A 27,548-nucleotide genomic window follows, 5' to 3' on the forward strand; every position below is an offset into this window, starting at 1 on the left:
TCATCTAGACAATTACACATAGGGGTGCCACGGTATGAACATTTTAAGGCCACGGTTCTTGTGACCAATATGACCATGGTTTACTTTGTTTTAATGGAATTATCAAAAAGGTGTGACTCCATTAATGGTCCTACACAAACTAGAATAGTTCCAACATGTGTAACACTGTTTATTACATTTACAAATGAAGACAAAGCCTTTTAAAAATGTCATGTTTAAAGGCACAATATGTGATATGCTTGTCATTCTGGAGTGATAAAGAGTAAATAGTCACAGATTGTACCTTTACTTGTACACATGGAAAAACTGGATCAGTGATTCCAGCTATGACATTAGGTTGTGTGATACCAAGTACATCTGTGGGGAAACTTCAACAGACTTAGATGAGATGCTGGGAATGTTCACGGAGGTTCAAGGTGTACAATATGGTTATCCACTGTCATAATACATATTTGAAATTCACATGGTAATTACTATTGTCAACATTTTTTTTGTTATCATTGATTGTAAGGTATACCGGTTATCGTGACACCCCTAGTTACATAGATTGAAAAATACCAAAATACAAGTTTTAAAAGTAGTAAAACAAACACAAACATACTATAAACATGAACATCTTCATCAGTGCTGAAATCAAGCTCACACATTTACACATTCTGTGTGACGGTCAAAAAAACGACGCCAGGCTATTACATCTGCCTGACAAAAGCGTCTAACAACTCTATAAGCTTTCAACAATATCATACATCCATTCATTCGGTTTCGATGTGTCCAAAGTAATCATTACGACAATGTTGACCAATTACAATCTTTTAGGAGTAAGATACGAGTGCAGTACTTGGTCATGACAACCTCCCCTTCGTTTGCACTCGAGTTAGGTTTTCGAGGTACAGGACAAAGACACTCAGGTGCCACATTTGGCTTTGGCTGATAGCATAGTAGTTAAGAGCAGCAGAGCAAGTGAGCATACAGTAGGCCTATATACGGATACTGCACTGTATGTGTCTGCCCATGGCACAAAATAGGCTCAAGTTGTCCCAAGTGCATTTTTAATTTATGGGTCAAAGACGTCCAAAAAGGAATTGTCATTCAGTGTAACGGATACCTTCTGCTGACTGTAACTGTAAAAAAACAAGATTTTTAAATTGTTTCAAGTGAATGGATGATAGCTGAGGCTTTCATGAATTCACTGGAAAAAAATAAAATAAAAAGAGTCATGTTTTTTACAGTTACAGTCAGCAGAAGGTATCCGTTACACTGAATGACAATTCCTTTTTGGACGTCTTTGACCCTTATACATATATTTTAAAGTCTATTTTCTAAGCTTTCCAAGGATGCCAAACAATTGGAAATCCAGTTATATTTCAAATTTCTGTGGCCATTTGAAAGCGTGCAAATGTTAAGGGAAAACAAATTCTGGTGATTTACAAAGATTCATCCAATATTATCTTGAGCCTGATTGTCTATGGAGTGACACATACACAACATATTCTACACAGCATAAATAAACATAATTAAGCAAAGTAGCAATGTTAGAAAAAGGGGGGAAGAAGGGGGTAGGGGTTTGGGGCAGGAGAGGTCCTTAAGTTTATATTTGTTGTGCCTTTCCAACTAGATGTCTTTTTAAAGCTTGAATACACTGTCTTTTCCACTGAGAGACCTGAAGGAGTTCCAAAAAGATGTCCATTTGTCTAAAACTGAACTGCCTTACATATCTATTCCACTGGTCTAAATAGGCTTAAGGCTAGGCTTATAAGTCATGCCACATTGATGTGCTCACATGACAGACATGACAAGCCCTAACTTAGCCTGATTATCATCAACTTTCAAATCTCTTTGAAGCTTGGTCTGACCAAGAGCATAACAATTAACGTTTCCCAAACTGCATGGTTGACTCGCCTAGGTTTGCTACTGGTTGACTGGCTTCAGACAAAGTGGGTGGATTTCCCTTTTTTCTGGAGATCAGAAACAATATTTACATTGCTCTTGGTCTGACTAGCCCAAACTAGTCCCACGGGTCCAGCATTATCAATATTAAATTGTCAATAAGGGGCCCAAACTTGTAATCTTTCAAAGGGCCTAAATTGCCTAAGCTGCATCCTTGGGGGATGTCAAAGCCATGACGATTTGTGTTGAACTAATACGGACATATTGATATTTGAGCCAAAAGAAAGAAAAAAAACAACCTTGAGCAGGATCAGCAAAGACAGCAACGGAAAAGCCAAAATCCCCGGAGACACACACAAAGTTCAGGCCTGATTAAAAATGGAAGGTGAGACAGAAAAGTTGACATCAAAAGGTATTCGGACAGTGTGCTCATCATATTTTTTTCCCCTTCCTCCTGTTTTGCGATGCGTAGTGGCTGGTGGTGGAGGTGGAGGAGGTGGGGGAGAGGGTTGGGGGTTAATGAGAACAGGATAATGAGGGAGGCTGTGAGAGGAGAGGAAAGGAGGAGGAAGAGAGGAAAAGAGAGGAGAGGAGGAGGAAGAGGAGAGAAGAAGAGCAGAGAGGAGAGGAGAGGCGAGGAGAGGAGAGGAGAGGAGAGGAGAGGAGAGGAGAGGAGAGGAGAGGAGAGGAGAGGCGAGGAGAGGAGAGGAGAGGAGGAGACCTTTCATCTAACCATAACGATGAGGGAGGGAGGGAGAAAGGGAGAAAGGGAGGGAGGGAGAAAGGGAGGGAGGGCAATGTCAGTGGGCTCATCTCAGCAGCTTGGCTCGGGGCTGGCTGCCTGCCTGCTTTGCCTGCTGAACAATACACTAAACAAATCACAATAATGAGCCCTACCACGTCTGGTCCCACAGGAATCAGGAAGTCTAGCACCATGTGACAAAAAAAAAAAAAAACGCTAAGCTCACCTGGGTAAACACCCAAGCGTTTTTGTGTGTGAATGTGTGCTTGTGTGTGTGTGAAAGAGAGAGAGAGAGAGAGAGAGAGAGAGAGAGAGAGAGAGAGAGAGAGAGAGAGAGAGAGAGAGAGAGAGAGAGAGAGCATGTAGGTGGTATATATGCTGATGCATCCAAATGTGTATCAGTGTACAGTATGTACCTATAATGACCAAGTCCATGAAAAAAGCTGTATGTTGATTTTGAAGCAGCATTTATGTTGATGTGTGCGTGCGTGTGTGTGTGTGCGCGCGCGTGCGTGTGTGTGTGTATGTGTGTGTGTGTTAGATGAAGGCACCCAGGCTATATAATGAGGATGCTGTTTGAGGAGAAGTCCATCAGCATTATTTATATAAATGGTGAGTCAGCACTTAAGAGATACAGTACGCGGCCTTGTTAAAAACATACATTACACAAACATGGAGGAGGAGGCCAAGAGTGGGCCGTGTGTGTGTGTGTGTGTGTGTGTGTGTGTGTGTGTGTGTGTGTGTGTGTGTGTGTGTGTGTGTGTGTGTGTGTGCGTGCGTGCGTGCGTGCGTGCGTGCGTGCGTGTGCGTGCGTGCATGTGTGCGTGCGTGTGCATGTGTGGCCCTTAAAAGAGCACAAACTAGTGTCAAACAGGGTCACATTTGTGTGTGTTTTTGGACTTGTACACGTACATTAAAGCAAGTGTAAGCATTTTCTTCTCCCCGGGTGCTAACCTCATTTACAGATCAATGCCTGTGGTCCAATAAAGAACACTGGCCCTCGTTAACACATCTACAAAGGTTGGCGAAAGAAAATATGTCTGTGAAGGGGGATGACTGTGTCAGATAGCTAAGATAGTGTCTGTGTGTAATCATCTGTATGTGCATATGGCAAACAGAAAAGCAGAAATGTCTTGTTGCTTGTAGTGTGTGTGTGTGTGTGTGTGTTTACATGTGTATATGCATACTGTCACTGTCCCATGACACTGTGTGTGAAGGGTAAAGGTGCCCTGGGGGACCGTGAGGGAGTGTGTACACTTGAACACATGAATCCGTGCCGGGAAGCTGGTGAAAGAATGTGTGTGTGTGTGGGTGTGTGTGTGTGTATGTACAGGTATGTGTCCCTATGTATGTGTGTCTTTCTATGCTGCGTTGGCCGTAATAAAGACGTAGATCCTGGCCAGGAAGCTGGTGAAGGTGCCCTGCCTGAGCAGCTTCATCTCCACGTCCACCAGGAAGTCCCGGGGCTCGGGCACCTGCCGCTGCAGGTAGACGGCGCCCGTGAAGCTGTTGAGGCGGCGCGTGCTGAAGTAGCCCTCCTCGTTGCCGCGGACGATGCCGATGGTGATGCTGTCGCCGGCGTAGGCGGGCGAGGGCCCGATGCGGAAGATCTGCGCCGGGATGACGATGTTGGTCTGGAAGCTCAGCTGGTAGTAGGTGATGCGCAGCGGAGAGCTCTGGCAGTCGGCCACGTTCTGGCAGCTCACGCGCTCACAGCGCCTGCCGGAGGGAGGGAGGTGAGTGGACAATAGAAAAGAAAAGAAAGGAATAGAATAGAATAGAATAGATTAGAAAAGAAAATAAAGGAATAGAATAGAATAGAATAGAATAGAATAGAATAGAATAGAATGGAGCACAACAGAAAATGATGCCTTTTATTGTCACAGTTCATATGTACAACATACACTATACACATGCGCTTATGTTGCGTTCCAGATCCCAATCCAAACTAGTAGGAGATCGCACTTCTCCCACCTCCTACTTTGAAATATGACCTGAAACGGCAATAAAAGTGGGACCTCCTACTGGCGAGGTCCTCGCGGAACTCTACCTCAACAAATTGAAGTCGGAGGATAATGGTGTTGCCCATGCAGCCATTATTTAAAACAGGAGTGTCAAACTCAGGCCCGGTGGCCAAATTCGGCCCGCAGAGCCATTTTATTTGGCCCGCGAGATCATTTCAAATATTCATTACAGTTGGCCTATATACACCATTAATGTATAGCGTAACATGACATTTGGTGTGTCACAGGAATATGAGTGGGCCCAGGACAGTGAAATAGCCCAGAATATGTACAGGCACATTTGATCTAGAATATGACTGTGAAATTTAAATATGAGTATTAAATGTGTGTATGCACAATTCTTTTTAATTACAGTTTTTCTCTATTGGTTTGGCTAATTTCTTGAAACCAAGATGACATTTCTATAAATTTTGGGTCATTTGGCTAAACATTCTTACACTTCTGCACAACAGTTCAGATAACTAGTAAAATGTCATATACCTCCCAAAACAGCTCATTCTTGCATCAGCACTAAACCTTCTCCCACATAAATAGTCAGTAGCATAAAAATGGCATATATCCTTCTCAATAGGTTTGGCTCATTTGCATTCATTTAGTCATTCTGTCAAAATAAACTGGATGGTTCAGCATATCGCCATGGATCCTCATCACTTGCTCATATCACTCCAAAAACAGTTTACCCGTGTGTCGAAACTAAATTCCTTCCACAGAATGCTGTTTGAAAAAATGTAAAGAAATTAGCCAAATAACAGAGGAAACTGTAGTATACATGGTTGTAAAATTATTTCTACAAACTAGTAAAGTTACAATACCATCTGGCCTGTTGAACACTGTCATGAATTTACTGTTTACAGTAAAGAAATTCTTAAAATATCATGTCCTTGACTGTTTTGACAATTGTGTAGACTACTTTGCATATGATGGCTCACACAATGAAATCATGCTGACATGTTTTGGAGAGGGCAACCATTAGACTGAGAATTGTCTAATTCGTTTAGATAAGACAGGTCAATTTATTTGGAAAATGTGCTAAATGTATGCTTAATGTGTCAACTGTAGGGTACTTGTATACTGTATAGCCATCTGCCGAGATGTACTAAACATTTGAGACATGTACAAAGCATTTGACATTTGATGAAAGCAATGAAAAATGCCATTCTGTTGTGGGAAATTGTAAGTTGGTTTGGAGATTTGTCCGTGTTGTTTTGGGAATGTCATCTCAGTTTTGAGAAATTAGCCAAACCAATCGAGAAAAACTGTAAACATTTTCAGTTTGGCCCTTGACTTCATTACAGGTTTTGATTTTGGCCCATGGTCAATTTGACTTTGACACCCCTGGTTTAAAATGTCAATAAATAAGTGAAACTTTATTTCTCTCTTGTATGGTTGTTCCAAACACAGTCATTTTAACTCGATGTCTTCTTCATGTTATAGCATGATATCGTGTCAACATTAATGTAACATACACAAGAAATAATAGCTATTATGGCTCTTTTAGCTGGTAACAAAACACCTCGCTAAAATCAGTTAAATTGTGGCAGTTGCTATGGTTGTAGAACTCCCACTTCTACTGCCAGGAACGGGAGCTGAAATACGCAGGTAGGAGAGGCAACCTGCCCCCCCGGCAAATATTGGATGTGTGTGTGTGCGTGCACGTGCGCATCCTTGTGTGTGTGTGCACGTGCGCGCGCGTGTGTGTGTGTGTGTGTGCACGTGTGTGTGTGTGTGTGTGTGTGTGTGTGTGTGTGTGTGTGTGTGTGTGTGTGTGTGTGTGTGTGTGTGTGTGTATGTGTGTGTGTGTGTGTGTGTGTGTGTGTGTGTGTGTGTGTGTGTGTGTGTGTGTGTGTGTGTGTGTGTTGCCAAATTGTGCGACTTGGTGTATTTGCAATACCTGTCGCCTTCCAGAGGCCAGGTAAAATAGAGAGCGAATGAGAAAAATAAGGACAGTGAAGGAGAAAGATAAGGACAGAGAATACAAATATAATACAAATATAAAACAGTCCAACCCACACAGACAGACAGATGGAAATAGACAGACAGACAGACAGATAAATACTGTATAGATAGATAGATAGATAGATAGATAGATAGATAGATAGATAGATAGATAGATAGATAGATAGATAGATAGATAGATAGATAGATAGATAGATGGAGCTACCACTGCTTTGAAAACAAGATGCAAATACTTTGCCTCAGCTGCAGGCCAAAGTCATTTAGTGCTTTTTACATTGATGATAAATGTATGCCTCAATGTTTACTGTACTGTATATGAATTAGACGGAGGCAGCTCTTTTGCAAAGAAGTTTAAGTAAGTTGGCGAGCAAATTATCATATTTGTTTCTTTCAAGTGTTCTCTGTTCCTGACAAAGAACATTGACACATTCTTTGACATTTTCAAGGTAGCGTACAAACAAAAATGTGCAGGAGCCAGGCCAGAGAGACACAAATGCACTGTATTTTTCACAGAGTGACTCATTACTGAGGTTTCATAAAAAAACATCTCCTGCCTGAAGCAGATTATATTATAGGTGATAAAATCAACATAAGAACAAACCAAAGTATTTTTTTGAGAGGAGTGGCTGTTAACTCCACACACCTTAACAGTCTTTGTTCATGAAACTATGTTGGTACATACAGTAGGTCTATAGTAGTGTCTCAAGCATCTCAAGACGCTAAAAAGGCTGTAGGCCAAAATCTCTGTTTGTTATGGTACATAATTAATCATACTGATATTTGCACTGTATGCAAAGTAATAAAGAGGAATCAAAACCCGCCCACCCAATGCAAAAGAGTGTGCTCAAGTTGGGTCTCCTAAGGGGGCGTTGTCCCCTCCTTCTTCTATTTTTGAGGTGTTTGCACATGAGGTGCGCTATACCGCCATCTACAGCGCTAAGGGGACTCATTTATTCTCAACCTCAGGACTCTGATAGTCTCCTAACCGAAGGTCTCCTAAAGCGGCCTTCATCCGACATAAAGTGGATAAGGGAAATGAACTAGAATGACGTATCTCTGTCTATAACATCTCTGGTATATGTATATTCGATAGTATGGCTTGTGCGGTAACACTTTACTTTACGGATCGCTAATAAGGTGGTCATTTCATGTTAATTTCATAGCTATTTCATAGTTATTTCAGGGTAATAACTGTTTGTTTTTAGTAACAACAGCAAAATAACCATACAGTTTCCGGTGCATTGTGGTGACACCCTGATGACTCGCAGCACGGTGACACTTTGTTGACACACACACACACACACACACACACACACACACACACACACACACACACACACACACACACACACACACACACACACACACACACACACACACACACACACACACACTGGAAACTGTATGGTTATTTTCTGTTGTTACTAAAAACAAACAGTTATTATCCCAAAATAACTATGAAATAACTATGAAATTAACACGAAATTACCACCTTATTAGCGATCCGTAAAGAAAGTGTTACCGCTTGTGCTTATCTCCAGTGTACTTATCTCCGTTGGAGCTGTACATACAGTGCATCCGAGTGCACTACTGTGTCGAGTGATTTCCACGGCGACAGTGGCAGCTTCTGACAAGCCGTTGAGGGATAATGACCTTTATTGACAAGCTCTTTGGCGGCCCTCAACACAACACACCACAAGCTGCTCGACGCAGCACAACACATGCTGTCAGATTATAGACAAAAGAGTAGCAACTCCCACGCGTACGGTAAAGGCGTAAAAAAGATGATCTTCTGCGATAAGGAGGTGGATTGGTTACCCCAGAGGCCTTCCAACTGTGTGTGTGTGCAAGGGCGAAAGAGACAGAGGTAGAAATAGAGAGAGAGAGAGAGAGAGAAAAAGAAAGAGAGAGAGAGAGAGAGAGAGAGAGAGAGAGAGAGAGAGAGAGAGAGAGAGAGAGAGAGAGAGAGAGAGAGAGAGAGAGAGAGAGAGAGAGAGAGAGAGAGAGAGAGAGAGAGAGATGGAGGGAGAGAGAGAGAGAGAGAACAAGAGACTGGTGGGGAGGGAGAGAGAGTAAGAAGTAGAGAAAGAGAAACAGAGGCATAGAGAGAGAATGAGAAAGGCAGGAAGAGAGAGGTAGAGAGGAGGTTAAGAGAGGAAGAGAGAAAGAGAGACAGAGACCGAAAGAGAGAGAGAGAGAGAGCGAGAGGGAGGAGAGGTGCCCGTGGGCCCTGATGAAGTGTTTGGATATGTTCTCAGGTGTGCTGGACCCTGGCTAAGCCCTCACTAAGCACAGCCCAATGATAAGGGCTCTCCTGGGTGCGGCTACAGTACTGAACTGCCTGTGGGAAAGACCGGGAGTAGATGTAGGTAGGTAGGACTGTGTGTGTGTGTGTGTGTGTGTGTGTGTGTGTGTGTGTGTGTGTGTGTGTGTGTGTGTGTGTGTGTGTGTGTGTGTGTGTGTGTGTGTGTGTGTGTGTGTGTGTGTGCGTGTGTGTGTGTGCGTCAGTGCGCAGGCACGCAAGATTGTTCCAGCGTACAGTGTGTTTTTGTGTGCATTTGTATTTCTGTGTGTGTGTGTGTGTGTGTGTGTGTGTGTGTGTGTGTGTGTGTGTGTGTGTGTGTGTGTGCAATTCCCAGTGTGTGGAGGGCAAGACAGAGTGGGCAGACCAACACAGAATATAGAATAGTGTAGTGTGTGTGTGTGTGTGTGTGCAGGAGAGAGAGAGAGAGAGAGAGAGAGAGAGAGAGAGAGAGAGAGAGAGAGAGAGAGAGAGAGAGAGAGAGAGAGAGAGAGAGAGAGAGAGAGAGAGAGAGAGAGAGAGAGAGAGAGAGAGAGAGAGTGTGTGTGTGTGTGTGTGTGCCAGCAAGTCACATTGGGAGGAAAATACATACTGTAAGCTGATGGAGTAAAAAAAACAGTGTACAGTTTGTAAGTGCAAATGTTCAGCATGTCCTACCAGTAATCAATATGCTTATGTAATAACTTCAGGATTTCTGCCGAGCCTTAAGGTGCGTGTGTGTGTGTGTGTGCGCGTGTGTGTGTCTGCGCGCGTCTGTGTGTGTGCGCGTGTCCGTGTGTGTGTGCGCGTGTCTTTGTGCGTGTGCGCTTATGTGCGTGTAAATACATACGTGTCCGAGACTTTCTTGTAGTTTGAGGGGCAGGCGAAGGAGAGACAGCGGAAGCCTCCCTGGATGTTGAAGCAGCTCTCTGACATGGAGCAGTTATGGCTTCCAATGGCGCATTCATCGATATCTGCAAAACACAACACAAACGCCATATCTAAATTCTGATCACACTGATACCCTCCACAGGAACATCGTGAAGTCAGGCACAATCAGACACAATGGCTCTCTCATTATGCTGCTGGTAGGACAATAGTATTGTTGTTGCGCCATTTTTACAACCTACTGTGGGCAACCTTCTCCTGCTCCTGTTTTTATTCCACAAAATGACAACCAATGGCTGAAAATCAAATAGCATTCACATGCAGAGTTACTTCAAGTGTTTGCACCAAATAAATGCTTAAAAATAATTTAAAAAAGAATGCAGTGTGCTCCAATTGACCTCTCACAGTGATGCATCTGCAAGCTGAGGGATGATACCCATTAGAGTCTCAACTCTATGTCCTGTTATGTCCTTCTGCATGAATAATTCCTCCCAGGTATGATTTAAAGCCCTACTTCATGTTTTATATCATATAAAACACATATTTGATTCCTTACAAAACCACGGTGAAAGAAATAGAAGGAAAAGGCTCAATTCAACCAATGCTTTAGTAACTGGATGATACTGCATGGCTTCTCAATAACATATTACGCCATTTTGTGTTTCTTCGCAATGAAGGTGATTTGAATGACCCCAATTTACAATAGAAACACATTCACCACAGCCAGCCACCTCATCCCAGTGATGCCCAACCCCTAAATAAATAACCCTATGTGCAACCTGTCAAGATCACTCAAATTGTTACAGTATACAAACAAACACACATAAAGCATGATACAGTGTGTGTGTGTGTGTGTGTGTGTGTGTGTGTGTGTGTGTGTGTGTGTGTGTGTGTGTGTGTGTGTGTGTGTGTGTGTGTGTGTGTGTGTGTGTGTGTGTGTGTGTGTGTGTGTGTGTGTGTGTGCGTGCGTGTGTGTGCGTGTGTATGTGCGTGTGTGTGCAATTAACAGGGTGAGTGAGGCTTGTGATTTCAGTCATGCAAAACACCTCACCAATCACGCCACTCGAAATCAGAGCCAGCGAGATAACCCCCTGCTGTCACGGACACATCCAATCAGTGGCATGGCGAACCAACCAGCCACCAGTGTGTGTGTGTGAGAGAGACGTAGAGACAGAAAGTGTGTGTGTGCACATGCGGGCGCAAGTGTGTGTGTGTGTGCGCATGTGGTGCGAGGGTATGTGAGCGTGTGTGAGTGTGTTTGTGTGTGTGTGTGTGTGTGTGTGTGTGTGTGTGTGTGTGTGTGTGTGTGTGTGTGTGTGTGTGTATGAGCGAGAGAAAGTGTGTGTGCGCGCGCGCGCGTGTGTGTGTGTGTGTGTGTGTGTGTGTGTGTGTGTGTGCGTGGGCGTGCACGCACGCGCGTGTGTGTGTCTGTGTGTGTGCGTGCATGCATGCTTGCATGAGTGTGTGTGTGTGTGTGTGTGTGTGTGTGTGTGTGTGTGTGTGTGTGTGTGTGTGTGTGTACATGCGTGTGTGCATGTGTGTTTGTCAGCATGAACCAGCCAGCAGGTCCACAGGCCTCATCTAGTTGCGGCAGTCAAACTCCACTCTAACTCCTGCAGCACCGGCCTCCCTCGCAGCCTCCATTAATTATGCAGCTCATCTTACAGATGCAGCCACCCGGTTCCAGCTCGCCAGCTCCGATCGGCCCTGTAATTCATTCAGCACTTGCAAATTTTAACCTTTGAGAAAGTGCGGCCAACCAACCAGCCAGCCAGCCATCCAGCCATCCAGGCAGGCAAGCAAGCAGGGAAGCAGGGAGAAGTGAATGAGGAAGGGAAGCACGACGCCATTGCCGTCACCGTACACTACAGGGCGTATTGAGTCACGGTTCATCTGAGCTAAGTTACTTAAGCAGCAACGTAGGGAAGAAAAGGTGAAATATATACTATATCTTAAGGAGCTAACAGAAAATCGTTTTATTGGGCAAGCACAATCAGCCACTGTACGTGTAAGGGGTTTCAGTCTATGAGGCAACTAGTACGTGAGAGTATGCAATGTAATGTAATGTAACTGTGTGTGTGTGTGTGTGTGTGTGTGTGTGTGTGTGTGTGTGTGTGTGTGTGTGTGTGTGTGTGTGTGTGTGTGTGTGTGTGTGTGTGTGTGTGTGTGTGTGTGTGTGTGTGTGTGTGTGTGTGTGTGTGTGTGTGTGGAGGTGCTCCCTGCTGGGGGGTTAAGGAGTAGACGGGACGTGGTGCAAGGCGGGTACGTGTGTTTGTGTATGAGAGAGTGCATATGGTATGCATGTGATTGTGCACTTATTTTACCAACCTTTGCATGTGCGTCCATTAGTTGACATGGAGTAACCAGTGGGTGGGCAGGCACACTGGTAGCTGCCAGGAACATTTACACATTGGAAGGCACAAAGGTGTCCAATGCTTTGGGAGCATTCATCAATATCTGAAAGCATACAGAAAAAAACATTTATACCGTTACATGTTCATCCTTCCTGACCAGACACCTAATGCCAGCTCCCCAGGGACTGATTCAAGGAACCACTGTCTTTTGACTCAAATTTATACTTATAGTTCAAATTGAACTATTTTCTCCACAGTATAAAATGCAGTGTTAATTCAGCTCTTAGAGAGTACTCTGGGATCACATACAGTCCAGGAGATGTCAAATGGACACTCTAAGGGTTGAATTAACACAGCAAATGAACTGTGCCCCTTTTTTGGTGCCCATGTCCAATTAACTTTACAGTATATCGAGCTTTGTTTAAATGTCATTCCAGCAAGTGCATCAGACAGAAACACGTGTCAACAAGAAGTGAGACAGAAATACAGCGGTGTCCCTGGAAGGCAGGATCGACTGTCCTTGAGAGACAGAAAAAAAATTTTGCTGACAAAAATGGATATTAACTGAACACTTGTAGTCTACACTGCTGTTTTAAAACAGCGGCATATTGTATTGTGTTTGTGGTGAGGATACTTTCTCCTTGTGCTCTTGCTCTGGTAATTTAAATTCCGATTCTAATGTGAGACTTCTGCAGCCAGCCCCCCCTGTGGGAAGAATTTCTCAGAAGGGCACAGCAATTAATTCTGGGATGGCGGTGTGACTATGGCCCCTTTGTGTAGTAGCCCACGGGCTATTGTGTAGTGTTGACCTACCTGTGCCAAGGACTAGCGCTCAAAAGGTAACAAAGCAGCAGCATGTTGTTTTTTTTTGGGGGGGGCATTTTATTTTAGGGAAGTCATCTGTGGTCAGGGGAGCGCCCCACTAGAGCTACATATTTTTATTTATTTATGTGAATCCATTTTTCATCCATAACAATTGATGTGATGGGCTGCTCGTAAAGGCCGTGGCTGTAAGTGTTCATTAAGCAGTCTTACTGCTTCATTTCATCACATCTATGATTTCTACAGTTATTATGCCATCCACCTTATGTGAAAGCTGTCTAATCAGGATGGGTCTCATGCATTTGGCATGCTCACCATCAGATGAATTGAAATTTTACAGATCCAATTGCACATTGACCTTTGAAAATGCTATTGCAACTCACATTTATTCATTTCCCAAATCTTCCATTTGCACAAATAAACGTGTCGTCTAAAATAAAAGTGTTTTTACACATTGTGTTTAAAATCATGGTTTCCAAAACAAATTGGGAAGCCATAGTTGTTTTCTTCTCACAAGCATTATACATTATCTGTTTTAGAACTCTCTGAACAAAAAAACCAAGTAAACCCAATATAACGCTGCTTAACATGGTTTCCAGAACCTGCTATAGCACTCAGCATGGAGGGTGCTTGGTTCAGCGTGGGAGAGAGCGGGTGCATGCATGAGCACATGGGGGTGCGTGGGCGAGCGCGCAGCCGCGTCCTTCCTACCTTCACAGGTGTGGCCGTCCTCCTTCAGGTAGAATCCCTGTCTGCAGTAGCACTGGTAGGACCCGTAGATGTTGGCACATTCTTGGCTGCACGGGTTGGCATCGCACTCATTCATATCTGAGAGAGCCAAGTCAAACATCAAGGGCAAACACAAAGACATAGAGAACACACCAATCAGAGAGAGATAGTACAGAGAGAGAGTTGAACTACTGTTTACATTACGGCAAGTGTCCTGTTAAGCCCAGTGTTGGAAAGGTGTTTACCTTTCCCATTGTCATCAAAATACCAAGCGCTAATGAGCAGCTATTGTCTACAAATATTAAAAGTGTCATATCATAGTAGCTATTGATTCTCCCAAGATGGCGTCTTTAATTAGAATGTGCCATCTGCTGTGACATGTTAATGACACAGTGATGCCAATCTCTTATAATTAGGCATTAGCAGTGATGATACCTTGTGGCGGTGTATGCCATCTGCTGTGGCTGGCTGTCATACCGGTTCATACCGTTGAATGCGAAAGGAGTTCTGAAAACAAACGCTTTTGGATATGCCATGCCTGCCAATGTCACTGGTGGGCAAAATGTCAAAATGGACGTCCCCTCTTCTCCTCCCCAAGACTACATGCTGTCTATTGTTGCCGCGATAGCTCAGCAAACAACAGTCTGTGGCCATCTATTCTCCCTGCACAGCACCTCACCTATTCTCCCTGCACATCACCTCTGGCACCGCTTGCCAGACAGGACCTTGAAACCAGCCGCCCCCTCCTCATCACACGTAATGAATTACCATGCCCCCATAATTATGAAGGGGAGAGAGAGAGAGAGAGGGAGAGAGAGAGAGAGAGAGAGAGAGAGAGGGAGAGAGAGAGAGAGAGAGAGAGAGAGAGAGAGAGAGAGAGACGGAGAAAGGGAGAGAGAAGGGGGGGGGTGTGTGTGAGAGGGTGGGTGAGAGACAGAGGCAGACAAAAGTCAAGAAGAGACGCAGTGTGAAAGAGGTGAATGAGAGAAAACAGGCAGGAAACGAGAGGAGAGACAGATTAAGAGAGTATAAGATCGAGAGGAGAAAGGGCAGTTGCAAGAGAGAGAGAGAGAGAGAGAGAGAGAGAGAGAAAGAGAGAGCACAATGACAGAGCGTCATCCATATCCTTGATGAAGTTCTTTAAATAACTTGTTTGACAGCGTTGTGGGACACAGAGAGACATGGTAAAGGGCACTCCATCTCTCTGAGGCCCTGGTAGGCACTCTACGAACTAGCCTCTGAGGACGCGCTGTCTTGGGCTGACAGCAGACACCTCTGAGCCCACTCGTTAAGTAGCATTAGGACAGGGTGTATGTGTGTGTGTGCATGTGTGTGTGTGTGTGTGTGCGTGTGCGTGTGTGCGCGTGTGTGTGTGCGTGCATGTGCGTGTGCGCTTGTGGGTGGGTGGGTGTTTGGGTGTGTGTGTGTGTGTGCGCATGTGCACATGTGCGCCTGTGTGTGCGCGTGTGTGTGTGTGTGTGTGTGCGTGCGCGCGCATGTGTGTGTGCCTGTGTGTTAGCGAAGTGGACCAACCACAGGGAGGCAACAGACTGTTCATCCATTTTGAACCAGTACAGGCTGTTTGGAGCCTCGTCATTAGGCTCCATTAGGCTACATCAAAGCCACTCAGAAGGGCCATCGAGACCAGAGCGGATGCTCATCTGTTCAGCACCGCTACAAGCTGGAGGAAGCTGGGACCCAAACAAAACGACTCAGCGAGTGGGCGTGTTTTTTCGAGGGTAAATGTGGACATAACAGCTTTGAAATGGGTGCATATGAATGACTGCAATACCAATGTGCAGTAACAGTGGAATGGGTGCAGAGTATTTTGTTGTAATTCCAATTTGAATATCATTATGAACAATATGTCATCTTAGAATTACGCACCGAGCTAAATGCTCAGAAAAATTGCGTGGACGACATTGCGTGGACGACACCCCCACCATTGCTAGTCAATATGTCATCAAGACACGTGGAAGAAAACAGTACACAAAGGTCGTTTTTTGTTCAAGAAACAGACTGACTGTTCTGAATACATCAATGGACAGGATGAGTCTTTCTAGTGAAGACTATTCCGGGAACGCTTCAGTGCTTGGAGTGGGCCTTCACAATTACATTATACATAACCGCTACCAAGGGAATAAGACAATACGGTTAAACAACAGACAAGAGGTCTGGCAAGAGTCCTTGAGAACCACGCATTGTTTATAGAACCGTTTTACCAGACAGCATTAATGCAATTCGTATTTGGCATTTGTATTTCTCTATTTGGCCACTTCACTGGCACATAAACACAAGTCTTTTGCGGTTGCATCTCATCTGAAGACAAGACAGCTTCTCGACAGCAAGAACAACAGGACGGTAAACTTTGCCTGGCCATCCAAGTTGTACTTACATGTGTGTGTGTATGTGTGTGTGTGTGTGTGTGTGTGTGTGTGTGTGTGTGTGTGTGTGTGTGTGTGTGTGTGTGTGTGTGTGTGTGTGTGTGTGTGTGTGTGTGTGTGTGTGTGTGTGTGTGTGTGTGTGTGTGTGTGTGAGAGAGACTATGTATTTGAGCATGTATCTTGTGTGCATCTTTCTCTCTCTCTCTCTGTGTGTGTGTGTGTGTGTGTGTGTGTGTGTGTGTGTGTGTGTGTGTGTGTGTGTGTGTGTGTGTGTGTGTGTGTGTGTGTGTGTGTGTGTGTGTGTGTGTGTGTGTGTGTGTGTGTGTGATTGAGACAGAGTGCATTCACGTCATGTCTGTGTTGTAATACCTTCGCAGTTCTTGCCGTCGAAGGCCAGGGAGAAGCCAGCCGTGCAGGCACACTTGTAGGAGCCCGGCGTGTTCTCACATGTCTGAGCACACAGCCGTCCCGGATAACGCCAACACTCATTCACATCTACACACACACAGTGGAGAGAGAGAGAGAGAGAGAGAGAGAGAGAGAGAGAGGAAGACAGAGACAGAGACAGAGTCAGAGAGACAGAGAGACAGAGAGACCGAGATAGAGAGTTAAATTTAGCTACAGACATGTAGTGCATGTTCAATGTGTAAGACAATGCCATTTGTATAAGACACTGTCATGAATTTCACATTGAATGTTTTGGGGAAGCCAGCATCGTATTGTGCATCAATTCAAAATGTAGTCAGAGAACGTGTCAAGACCATAACCTATTATGGCAGTGCTGCTAAGAAATAAAATGTAGAGCAGGCGAATACACATGTATCTCCCCATTGCTACACATGAGGTGGTGTTCATGTCCTTTCCCTCTCATTTTACCAGACTGTTGTATAGTCCTTGGCAGTTGGTAGAATTGACCCCGACATTTCATGAGACTTTAAAGGGGTATTCAGTCCAAAAGTGACTAGAGAGAGAGAGGGAGGTCTTTAAATTCTCCTGCCGAAAGCCAGAGAACAGGGTGAACACCAGAGTGAATAAGCCGCCCGGCAGTGAAGCGAATAGGAGGGAAAACGGGAAGTTAAACTTCATTTAACTTGATGGTACAAAGACCTATGATGCAGCTCTGCGAAGGTCGATGGAAATGAAGACATCAACTAATGCCAAGGTGAAAAGATAAACGCTGCTCTGTGATTTCCTAAATCAAACATTATAGCACGATATTGAGTAAATAAAGCAAGTTTAGAGCAAAGCTTCTTACAATACAATATAGCGCAATATTGCAACTAAAGTTCAGTAACCTTGGCACTGTGTTGGTTTTTGTTGCTTTTGGTGTGAATGTACGATAAGTTAGTTTATTTAGTACTATTATTTTCTACTACTTTTGTAAGTGAGTTTTCCATTAATCCAAGCTATTAAAGTTTCGTATTGCTACAGCTACACACAGGATAGTTTTACCACCAGCAGCAAATTACTGTAGGCCTGTAATGTAAGCTGTATGGCAAACAGGGCCTTTGTGTGTGTGTGTGTTTGTGTTTGTGTGTAACTGTATGTTATTGATGTTTTCACACCACATCAAATGCATGCAGTGACAAGGGCCAATTGATCCCAATCAATTAAAGAGTCTCTCAGGTGGAATGGCCTTATGTTTCCTCTAGGGGGCAAAGCTACATGCGCAAAGCTAAGGACTCATGCCAAGAACGAATAGTGGCTCGATCTCCATCCAAGTTGACTACGTCTTGGGTATCCACTTAGCTAAATTGAAACATTAGCCTTCTCTAAACACTGCCATGAGGAGCACATGACTTATTTATTTTGCTAGTTCATTAGCCTAACTTCACCGCCGGCAGCGTGCGCCACATAGAAGAAACAATGACACCATAGTAAGCTGATGAGCTCTAGCCTGGACTGGAGCCATATGAGCTTACCATACTTCTTTCCTTTGTTTTTACCACTGCTGCTGTGCTAGCTCCCACAGTGTTGCTTGCTAACTCCAGTCCCTCACTCACTCACACCCACGCAGGTCTGTGAACTATAAGCCTGGACTGGAGTCACTTGAGTATCCTTCTTATAGTGCTGCTGCTGTGCTAGCTCACACAGTGCTGCTGCCAGCTCCAGTGTCCGCTATCGCTAGCTCAGTCACTCACTCACCCACGCAGGTCCGTCGGACGGCATCGTACTGGTAGCCCGTCTGGCAGTTGCAGCGGTAGCTGCCAGGGATGTTCTGACATATCTGCCCCTCTCCGCAGCGGTGCGCACCCGTCTGACATTCATCAACGTCTGGAAACAGAAGAAAGGGGGAAAAAATGAACCATCTTTTCCCTGGCAGGAGATCAAGCGACAAAGCCCCCCCCCCCAACCTCTCTCCTTTGCTCTGTGCTTGCCAGCTCAGACAGACGTCTCTCTGGAGACTAGCCTGTATATAGGCACTACTGTATGTTGTTGGATGTGGGTTGTTCAATAATTAGACTGCACACATCACTATGTGCTTGACGTCAATTTTAATGAGATGAGATCGTCATGATCTAGGTCAGAGCGCAGTATAGAGGCTTCACATGCTTAACACTCTGTGTGCATGTTCATGTGCATGTAAGTCCGCACTGCAAATGAGCTAGTTCTGCTGGCTTCAAAACAAAATGGCCCGTTGGGATGAGACAGACACAGTTACCTCGACCTTTAGAGACTTTAATTGAACATCACAATGTTGCTGACTAATCCTGCTCTGTACAAAAACCTCAGTCTGACTCTCACGCTTGATAAAGCAAAGATGTGAAACAGGAGCAGGGGAAATGAAGAGTGTAGAGTGGAGAGTATGGATAGGGATGCAGTGAACTGAGGAATGGGGAGGTGAGGTGAGGTGCAGTGCTGGTCTGTCCTCTGGGCTGGACAGGTCATCTGGAATACAGGGCATTTTACTGTTGGGCCTACAGTCCTCATGGGCTAATGCTATTTTGTTTGTTTGGATTTTTTTGGTCGCATGGCTTCCTTAGAAACCAGCCCTCAATTTAGATGGGGTGGACCATTGGTCTAACTTTAAAGGGACACTGTGTGAGATTTTTTGTTGTTTACTTCCAGAATGCATGCTGCCCATTCACTAATGTTACCTTTTTTAAGAATACTTTCCACCAGCATCAAATTCTAAGTATTTATTATGACTGGAAAAATTGCACTTTTCATACATGAAAAGGGGGATCTTCTCCATGGTCCGGCATTTTGAATTTCCTAAAGTAGCCATTTTTAGCTGCAAAAATGACTGTACTTGGACCATACTAGAAAATATTTGTTTATTACTTAGTAAACTTTCATGTAAAGATCAAATTTGGCAATAGGCAGCCCCGTTTCAATGAGCAGCATAGTTGCAGTACCTTTTTTGACCATTTCCTGCACAGTGTCCCTTTAATATAGACAGTGGACTGAACTAATCATAATGTCCTAGAAAAGCAGGGGGCCTGTGTGAAGGCCAAAAGTACCCGGGCTGTTTTTGAAGCCCAGTCCAGCCCTGTCTGTCCTGGTCATGGATGGGGCCTCTAGTGTCTGGCTCTCACTCTTGCGCAAGAGAAAAGGAAGGAGTTCAGAATGGAAAGGCTGGGTGAGGATGCCGTGAGGTGAGGTGAGGTGAGGTGGGGTGAAGTGAAGTGAGGTGCTGCTGGTCTGTCCTTGCCTGTCCAGAGATGTGCTCTCTAGTATCAGACTCTCCCTCTTGAGAAAGCACATTGTGTGAGATGAGAGCTAGGGAGATGAGGAGTGGAGAGCCTGGGAGTGGAGACCTGTTGTTTGGCTCTCCCCCATACGTCTGAGAAAGCATGGCAAAGCCATATGAAATCAGAGGTGGAGAGATGAAGAGGACGGAGGAGGATGTGATGAGGTGAGGGGTAGTGATGTGAGATGAGGGTGGTGAGGAGAGGTGATATGGGGTGTTGGCTTGGCCTGTCCTGGCCAGAGTTTGGGCCCTGTGTGTGGGCTGCTTGCCATGTGAAATTAGAGTAAAAGGGAAATGAAAAATGGAGAGTGGAGGCAGCATGGGGTTGAGGATGCGGTGAGATGAGATGAGGGGTGGTGAGGTGAGGGGAGGTGGTGTTCTGGCCTGTCTTGTCCTGGCTAGAGTTTGGAACCCTGTATGTGGGCGTCTAGCTTGGCTCTCACCGATGCACCTGAGAAAGCATGACAAAGCCATGTGAACTTTATGATGAAGAGTAGAGAATGGCTGGTGGGTGAGGTGGGGTGGGCTGCTGTCCTGGGTCTATCTTGCCCTGGTCACAGGGTGTAGGGCCCTGTGTTGTATTGTACAGTATGTGGGCTGCTTGCTTGGCTCTCACCGATGCACCTGGCTCCGTCGGGGCTGGCGGTGTAGCCGCTGCTGCACATGATGACCTTCCTCTGGCAGGTGTAGGAGCCCACCGTGTTGATGCAGTTGAAGCCCGAGCTGCAGGCCTCCGCCAGGGTGCTGCACTCATCGATATCTGGACAGGAGAGGAGAGGAGAGGAGAGGAGGGGGGAGGAGAGGGTGAGGAGGAGTGGGGAGAGGAGGGTGAGAAGGAGAGGAGAGGATAGGAGGGGAGAGGAGAGGAGAGGAGGGAGGAGATGGGAGGAGAGGAGAGGAGAGGAGAGAATGGGGGAGGAGAGAGGAGATGGGAGGAGAGGATAAGGGGGAAATGAGAGGAGAGACGAGGTGAGGAGAGGAGAGGAAAGGAGAGGAGAGGAGGGGGAAGAAGAGAGGAGAGCAGAAGAGAGGAGGGGAGTGATAAGGAGAGGTGAGGAGAGGAGAGAAGAGGAGGGGCAAGGAGAGAGTAAAAAGAGAACAGATTAAAGATGGGAGGAGAGGAGAGGAGAGGAGAGGAGAGGAGAGGAGAGGAGAGGAGAGGAGTGGTAAAGTGGAGGAATGGAACGGAGAGAATACAAAGAAAAGCACAGAACGGAGAGGAATGAGAAACAGAGAGTTAAGAGACGGGAAGTAGAGGGGAAGAGAGGGGTGTGCAAAAAAAGGAGGGGAGATGGAGAGGGTGATAAGGAGAGGAGGGGATAGCAAAGGAGATGAGATAAGAGGAGAGGAGAGAGTAAAAAAAGGGGAAGGATAATGGAGCACATGAGATTAGGGGAAAGGGGAAATAATGAGAAAGAAGAGGAGAGGAAAAGAGAGAACAAGAGAGAGAAATAATACAAAATATCAAGCCAATCAGAACATTATAAAAGTAAGATGAGTAAAACCAAACAAAGCTAAAAATACCAACATACTGTATTTACAGTACAGTGCTGACATATCTTAGAGCAGGGGTCAGGAACCTATGGCTCTAGAGGCATATGTGGCTCTTTTGGGAACTGTATATGGCTCTTGCTTATCTAGGGTTGCCAACCATCCCTTGAAATATGGAATCGTCCTGTATTTATAAATAAAAGTATGGGTTCCATATTGAGTTGAAATGGGACAAGGGAGGTTAAAAAGTGTTAAAATGCAGGAAATTACATCTAAGAAATAAAAAAATCTCTCAGACCCTCGTCATAATGAAGTTGGCAGATCAATAAAAGCAATAACTTGACAATACACTCTAAAATTGTTGGGCTTAATTGAAATGCATGCTTTTGATTGCATTCAGTGTTTTTATAATGGTAGACCTATGGCTCTCGTGAAAATTACTTTTTAAAAATTTGGCGTTTATGGCTCTCTCCACCAAAAAGGTTCCTGACCCCTGTCTTAGAGTAAATCAGAAGAAGAATGGAAAGGAGGAATGAGGATAAAAAAGGAGCTCCAGAAGTGGCAGTAATCGGACACATAGGCCTACTGTATGAGACAGAACAGCAAGTGACTAGTAAACCAATTTCGGTTATTACATTCCATACTCCTATTCCTCCAGTTGATGTGTTGACGTTCACGGAATGTTTTGCTTGTTTATGTTGTTTATTCATCTTCCCTTTTAATTGGCGTGCTTGTACTATGAAGCAAAATATTCATCATACATAATGCAGCAGTGGCCTATATAGTTGGTACTTGGGATAAGAGGGCTGTGATGGAGTGACCATCCTAGGAGTGTGGGAGTTTTCTTCTGACTGTCATGCCAATGATCCTGGCTCTTTGGTGTAGTGGTGAGAGAGTCAGTTTCATAGCCCAGGAGGTCTGGGTTTGAGTCCTACTCAAGGGAATAGGGAAACTCTACTCTTCAAAAGGGTTCCACTTCTGAATCCCACCCTAGCTAGTGGGCAATAGCTAAGGTACTCTTGAGTGCTACACCCGATCCCAAAGTGTGCCAAGAGATGTAACTAGGCCTGCCTGAATAAATAACTAAATAACTTTGCATAAAAGCCTCAGTGCAATAAGACGCTTAATGTAACTTAATAATGCAGTTTTATCCAGATTCAGAAGGGATCCCTTCCAATCAATCAATCAATCAATCAATCAATCAATCAATCAATCAATCAATCAATCAATCAATCAATCAATCAATCAATCAATCAATCAATCAATATAATTTATATAGCACATTATCATACAAAACTGTCATTCAATGTGCTAGAAAGTAAAACAAAATACTGTTAGGGCAGTTTTAATTTGGACAGAAAGCTGGTTCCTGCATGTGGCCTTATAATGACTACATGCCATTCCACCCAGTCCCTGATCCCTAGTATAGTGAGCGCTTCAGTTGTTCCGTACCTATGCAGTTGCCATGCGTGTCCTGGGTGAACCCAGTGTAGCAGCGCTGCTTGGGAACGCAGCTGAAGGATCCATCTGTGTTCTTGCACTCCAGACCTGGTCCACAATTATGGGTCCTCAACACGCACTCGTTGATGTCTGTGAAAGCATCAGTGCAACAATAACAACAGACACGATGAGACACATCACCCTTCTGCTTCTCACAACACAAGCCATGTTAACACGGAGACATGTTCAAACAACAAAGAGATTGTCAGATTGTTTGCTTGGGTTTTTGAAAGTCTTGCAAAGTTGGCCCAACAACTGTCGGTAGACCACGTCATTTGTTCAGATTTGGCTGTGAGAACAGATGAGATGTTGTTTTTCTTGAAAATGTTTTCAATAACATGGAGAAATGTCTGTTTATAAGATCCTGTCACTTTCATCCTGCCATGGATTCTCACTTTCTGTCCTTCTTCACTCTCTCACTGCCTCTCCTCCCTCTCTCTTATCCGCCTCTCTCCTTCTTGTCTATCCTCTCTCTCTCTCTCATTCTGGATCCAACCAGAGAGGCAGCTGGGCTCCAGTCCATTTTCTTGTGTGAGCAGTGCAGACCATTTGCCTGTAGGGGGCACTGTGGTTTAATATCAGAATGGCATGCCGTGAACCCATCCCCACAGCTGTACTGCCGAAGCCCAAGTCTGCCTTTTTTCCCCGCTCTCTCCTTGCTGCACTGAAAGCCTGCCTTTTTATACACAAACTTATTTCAAGCCCTATCATTCGTTATGTAGAGTAGCTTTTAACACGGTGCGATAGACTTAGCAATCGCATCACTGACTGTGAAGAGTGGGGTGGAAATGTGAGATCTTAATTAGAATGTGTTTCTCTCTTTTTTACTCAACCTTGGCATCATCACAGATGCAGGTCTCTGGACACCTCTCTCCTTTTTAAGTGCCTGATTAGTTAAGCCCGCTCGTTAGCTGGTCAGCGACGGATTACCTTAATTATCGTCAACTCCTATTATTCATTCATGCCTGCCAATGCTTATTGTGAGAGGCCAATCAGAAGAGGGAAGCCAATTTACAGTAACTGCGGTTGTTTTGTTCACTTCCCCCACCCCACTTGTGTCTTTCTGACTTTCTCACTCTCACACATCTTGCAGGGGTCAATGCTCAGTCACGAGACCGGCAACTGGACATCTGTCAGCTCGCACAGAGAGAGGAGGGACGAGAGAGAGAGAGAGAGAGAGAGAGAGAGATAGAGAGACAGACAGAAACACAGAGACTGTGCACACAAGAGAGACAAGAAAAAGAGAGAAGGAAATCGAGAGAGATGACCAGAGAGATTGAGGTGAGAGAGCACAGAGATTTTGGAGACGATATGAGCAACGGCAAAGAAAGAAAGGAAAACATGGAGAGGCAGACAGAAAGAGAGAGAGAGTGCTGTAGATCCCTGCAGCGTGTGTGGACTTCACAGCAGCGTTTGCTCTCCACGGCTGCAGCTGGGCCCTATAATTCCGACACGTTTCCCCCTGACCTCAGCTCACTGAGTTAAAGCCCCGGCTGATGAAATACCCCGGCTACTCAACTTGACCCCGGCCAGCCTCATGAGGACGGGAGGAAAGAGGGAGGGAGGGAGGGAGAGAAGGAGAGATCTAGGGAAGGACAAGGAGAAAAGGAGGGGAGGGGCAAGAAAGAGTGGGGTGGAGAGAGAGAGAGAGAGAGAGAGAGAGAGAGAGAGAGAGAGAGAGAGAGAGAGAGAGAGGGAGAGATCTAGGGAATGACAAGGAGAAGAGGAAGACAGGAGAAGAGAGAGAGAAAGAGAGTGAAAATGAAAGAGTGTGTGAGTGAGTGAGTGAGTGAACGAGAGAGATGGAGGGAATGACAAGAAGAAGAAGAACGAGAAAAGTGCCCTGAGTCACACCCCGGGGGTCAGTGGAGCTGCCGGCTGCAGAGAGGCAGAGCTGAGAAATGGACTCATAATTGTTGACGGAATGACCTTGATGGCTGCCTCTCCAGATATCAGCCTGGCACCCGGCCACTCCCTCGCCAAATTCCCTCTCTTAAAAACGCCTCTCGTGTCATTTATTTGACAGGAAGGGATTTTTTCCCCCTCCATCCAGGGATTTTTTATTACAGGGCTGTAGACACATTCCTTGACAGCCTTAAGTTAAAGTCTTGTGACAGTTAAGGGTTATGAAGTTATTGAAGTCTTGGGCCATTATAAGAAAATAAAAAAATCACACACACATACACACACACACAAACAAAATAAAGTTTTTCAGAAGTGTGTTTCTGTTTTCATTCCAACGATACAGTATGCAGGCCAGTTGGTCCTGTCTGTCAATATGAAATCAGATGTCAATGGTAAACCAAAGTCATTGTGGCCACTATGTGTATTTTGCAGCCAAGCACCGATGTTACGTAGTTTTGAGCTCATCTTTGATGAAAATGGCATGGAGGTCTATATTCGCGATCGATACCAGCCTGCAGATGGGATTCTGACCCTGTGCTAGCTTTGAAATATGATGGAAATGGATGGCTGCCCAGGAAAAGTTGTAATTTTAACCATTCTGTTGTGTGTGGCGGACCAAAATGAGTCTGGGGACACTCTATGCTGAACAGTGTATGTTAATGAGAGATTGGAGAGAAAGAGAGAGACAGAGAGTGTGTGTGTGTGTGTGAGAGAGAGAGAGAGAGAGAGAAAGAGAGAGAGAGAGAGAGAGAGAGAGAGAGAGAGAGAGAGAGAGAGAGAGAGAGAGAGAGAGAGAGAGAGAGAGAGAGAGAGAGAGAGAGAGAGAGAGAGAGAGAGAAAGAGAAAGAGAGGTGGACAAGAAGAAGCGTGAGAAATCAGGCCAACATTTCCTGTGAGACTGGTTTGGGAGTATGGGGCGTGAGTTGACGACGCATCATATGAGCATGGATGACTCAATGTAAACATCACAAAGTTTCTTTGGCAGTCAATACGCATATATTTTCTAAAACTGCGGCAGTTTAATCTCTAAAGGCTACATCCATGGCTAGGTCAATGCTATGTGAACGTGTAAAACGATACAATAAACTGGTGTGCTGAGACCAGAAGAGTGTGTGTGCCAAATGATTCCTAAATGGACCTGATGCTAATATGGCATAATTAATTATGTTGATAAGATAGATGCATTCAATTGTGATTCAACCAACAGATGTGTTTAAATGTTCAAATATCTTTTAATGTGTTTAGGCAAATTACTAGGCTTAGACTTCACTATTACAAAAAAGATAGGTCCCATGTGTTTTTACCAATGGAAGGCCCTAAACCAGGTGTGTCAAACTCAAATTGACCAATGGCCAAAATCAAAAGGAATATGGAGTCGTGGGCCAAACTCAATATTTATTTTAAAAAAAGACTAAAATTGTGCATACACACACTTAATACCCATATTAAAACTTCACTAACATATTCCCTTCATAGTTCAAATGTGCCTGCACATATTCTGTTGCATATGAGTGTGAGCTGTTTCATTGGCCTGGACCCACTCATGTTCCTGTGGCACACCAAATATCAAGTCTTATTATTCTATATTAAGTGGGACAACTGAAATACTCATTTGAAATGATCTCGTGGGCCAAATAAAATGACTGTGGGCCAGATTCTGCCCCCGGGCCTGAGTTTGACATCCCTGGCTTACCTAAATGACCAAGCTCTGTGGCTTTCCGCCATGTGGTTTGACCAACGAAGTATGCCGTCCCAGATGAGCAGTTAACAGCATTAGCAGTAGTAGTGGTGGTTTAACAAACCAACCAATGATTTGGCTTAAATGATCACATTCTGACCGTGATTTGACATGTCCAATGAATCGGTCATGCTGGATGAGCAGTCATTAAAGGTCTAAGGGCCTCTGCACACCGGCTCCGACAGCACTGCGGAGCACTTTCGCTTCCGACATGATTCCGACCCCCAAACCAAATTTCACACGAACATAGCATGGATAGTCAATGTGCGGCTCCGACAAAATAGAACTGGTCTCCAATCGCTTGCCGACATCCACGAATGTCCGTGGACATCGGCGCCGGTGTGCGGGGTTGTATTGACAACAATTGAATCGAACTTTGGCAGAGCAGTGCTCAGCACTTTGTCGGAGCCGATGTGTGGAGGCCCAACGCAGTCTCACCCCAAGTAGTCAATTTCTGACTACCTTGGACCAGACTGCAATTTTTGACGTCTTGGGTATTCCTTCCACGTCACATTTTGACTATGTGGCCTAACCCTAAACCTATTCCTAAATCTAACCTCAATGACGTTATGCTGCCACAAGGGGGCGCCTTTGAGGACATAGTCAAAATGTGACGTGGAAGGAATACCCAAGACGTCAAAAATTGCAGTCTGGTCAAAGGTACTCAGATACTGACAACTTGGGGTGAGACTGTGTGTGGAGGCCCTAACTCACCTTCACAGACTCCGTTCCTCAGCTGGTAGCCGGTGGAGCAGGAGCGCTGCCTCTCGCACATGAAGGCCCCCACGGTGTTGATGCAGCGCTCGCTGGCTCGGCAGGTGTGGGTGTTGGTCAGGCACTCATCCACATCTAGTGTAGAGGGAGGGAAGAGGGGGGTGAGAGAGGGAGAGTTTGAAATGGCCCATGTCTGAACTACGTAGAGGAGAAGGGTGGGAGGAGAAGGGTGAGGTTGAGAGAGGATGGGTTTGAAATGGAGGTGTGGTTGTTGGTCAGGTACTCATTTAGAGGAAGGGAGGAGGAGGATGGGCAGGGAGGAGACGAAGATGTAGATGAAGGACAAGAGGGGGTGTTGAGTGGGAGAGTTTGGGGTGGAGGTGTGGGGATGAGAGGGAGAGACACTGTAGTTAGATATGGTGATGGGGTTTTGGTCAGG

The 27,548-nt window shown here is 45.1% G+C and overlaps 1 protein-coding gene across 3 annotated transcripts in view; it reads right to left on the reverse strand.

Annotated features, from left to right (window-relative positions):
• Window positions 1–1,260: 1,260 nt before the first annotated feature.
• The window catches only part of fbln2 (fibulin 2), a 124,143-nt gene continuing 97,855 nt past the window's right edge, over window positions 1,261–27,548 (reverse strand). For all 3 annotated transcript variants that reach the window (XM_063215783.1, XM_063215781.1, XM_063215782.1), the window contains 9 exons: window positions 27,110–27,244; window positions 22,705–22,842; window positions 20,378–20,521; window positions 18,213–18,341; window positions 16,437–16,562; window positions 13,666–13,782; window positions 12,107–12,235; window positions 9,741–9,864; window positions 1,261–4,348 (listed from right to left, as the gene is read on the reverse strand). In XM_063215783.1, coding sequence (XP_063071853.1) covers window positions 3,991–4,348; window positions 9,741–9,864; window positions 12,107–12,235; window positions 13,666–13,782; window positions 16,437–16,562; window positions 18,213–18,341; window positions 20,378–20,521; window positions 22,705–22,842; window positions 27,110–27,244 — 1,400 coding nt within the window. In that variant the 3' untranslated portion in view covers window positions 1,261–3,990. The remainder of the gene's footprint in view (window positions 4,349–9,740; window positions 9,865–12,106; window positions 12,236–13,665; window positions 13,783–16,436; window positions 16,563–18,212; window positions 18,342–20,377; window positions 20,522–22,704; window positions 22,843–27,109; window positions 27,245–27,548) is intronic.

This window comes from Engraulis encrasicolus, chromosome 14, assembly GCF_034702125.1.
Source record: "Engraulis encrasicolus isolate BLACKSEA-1 chromosome 14, IST_EnEncr_1.0, whole genome shotgun sequence".
NCBI lineage: Eukaryota > Metazoa > Chordata > Actinopteri > Clupeiformes > Engraulidae > Engraulis > Engraulis encrasicolus.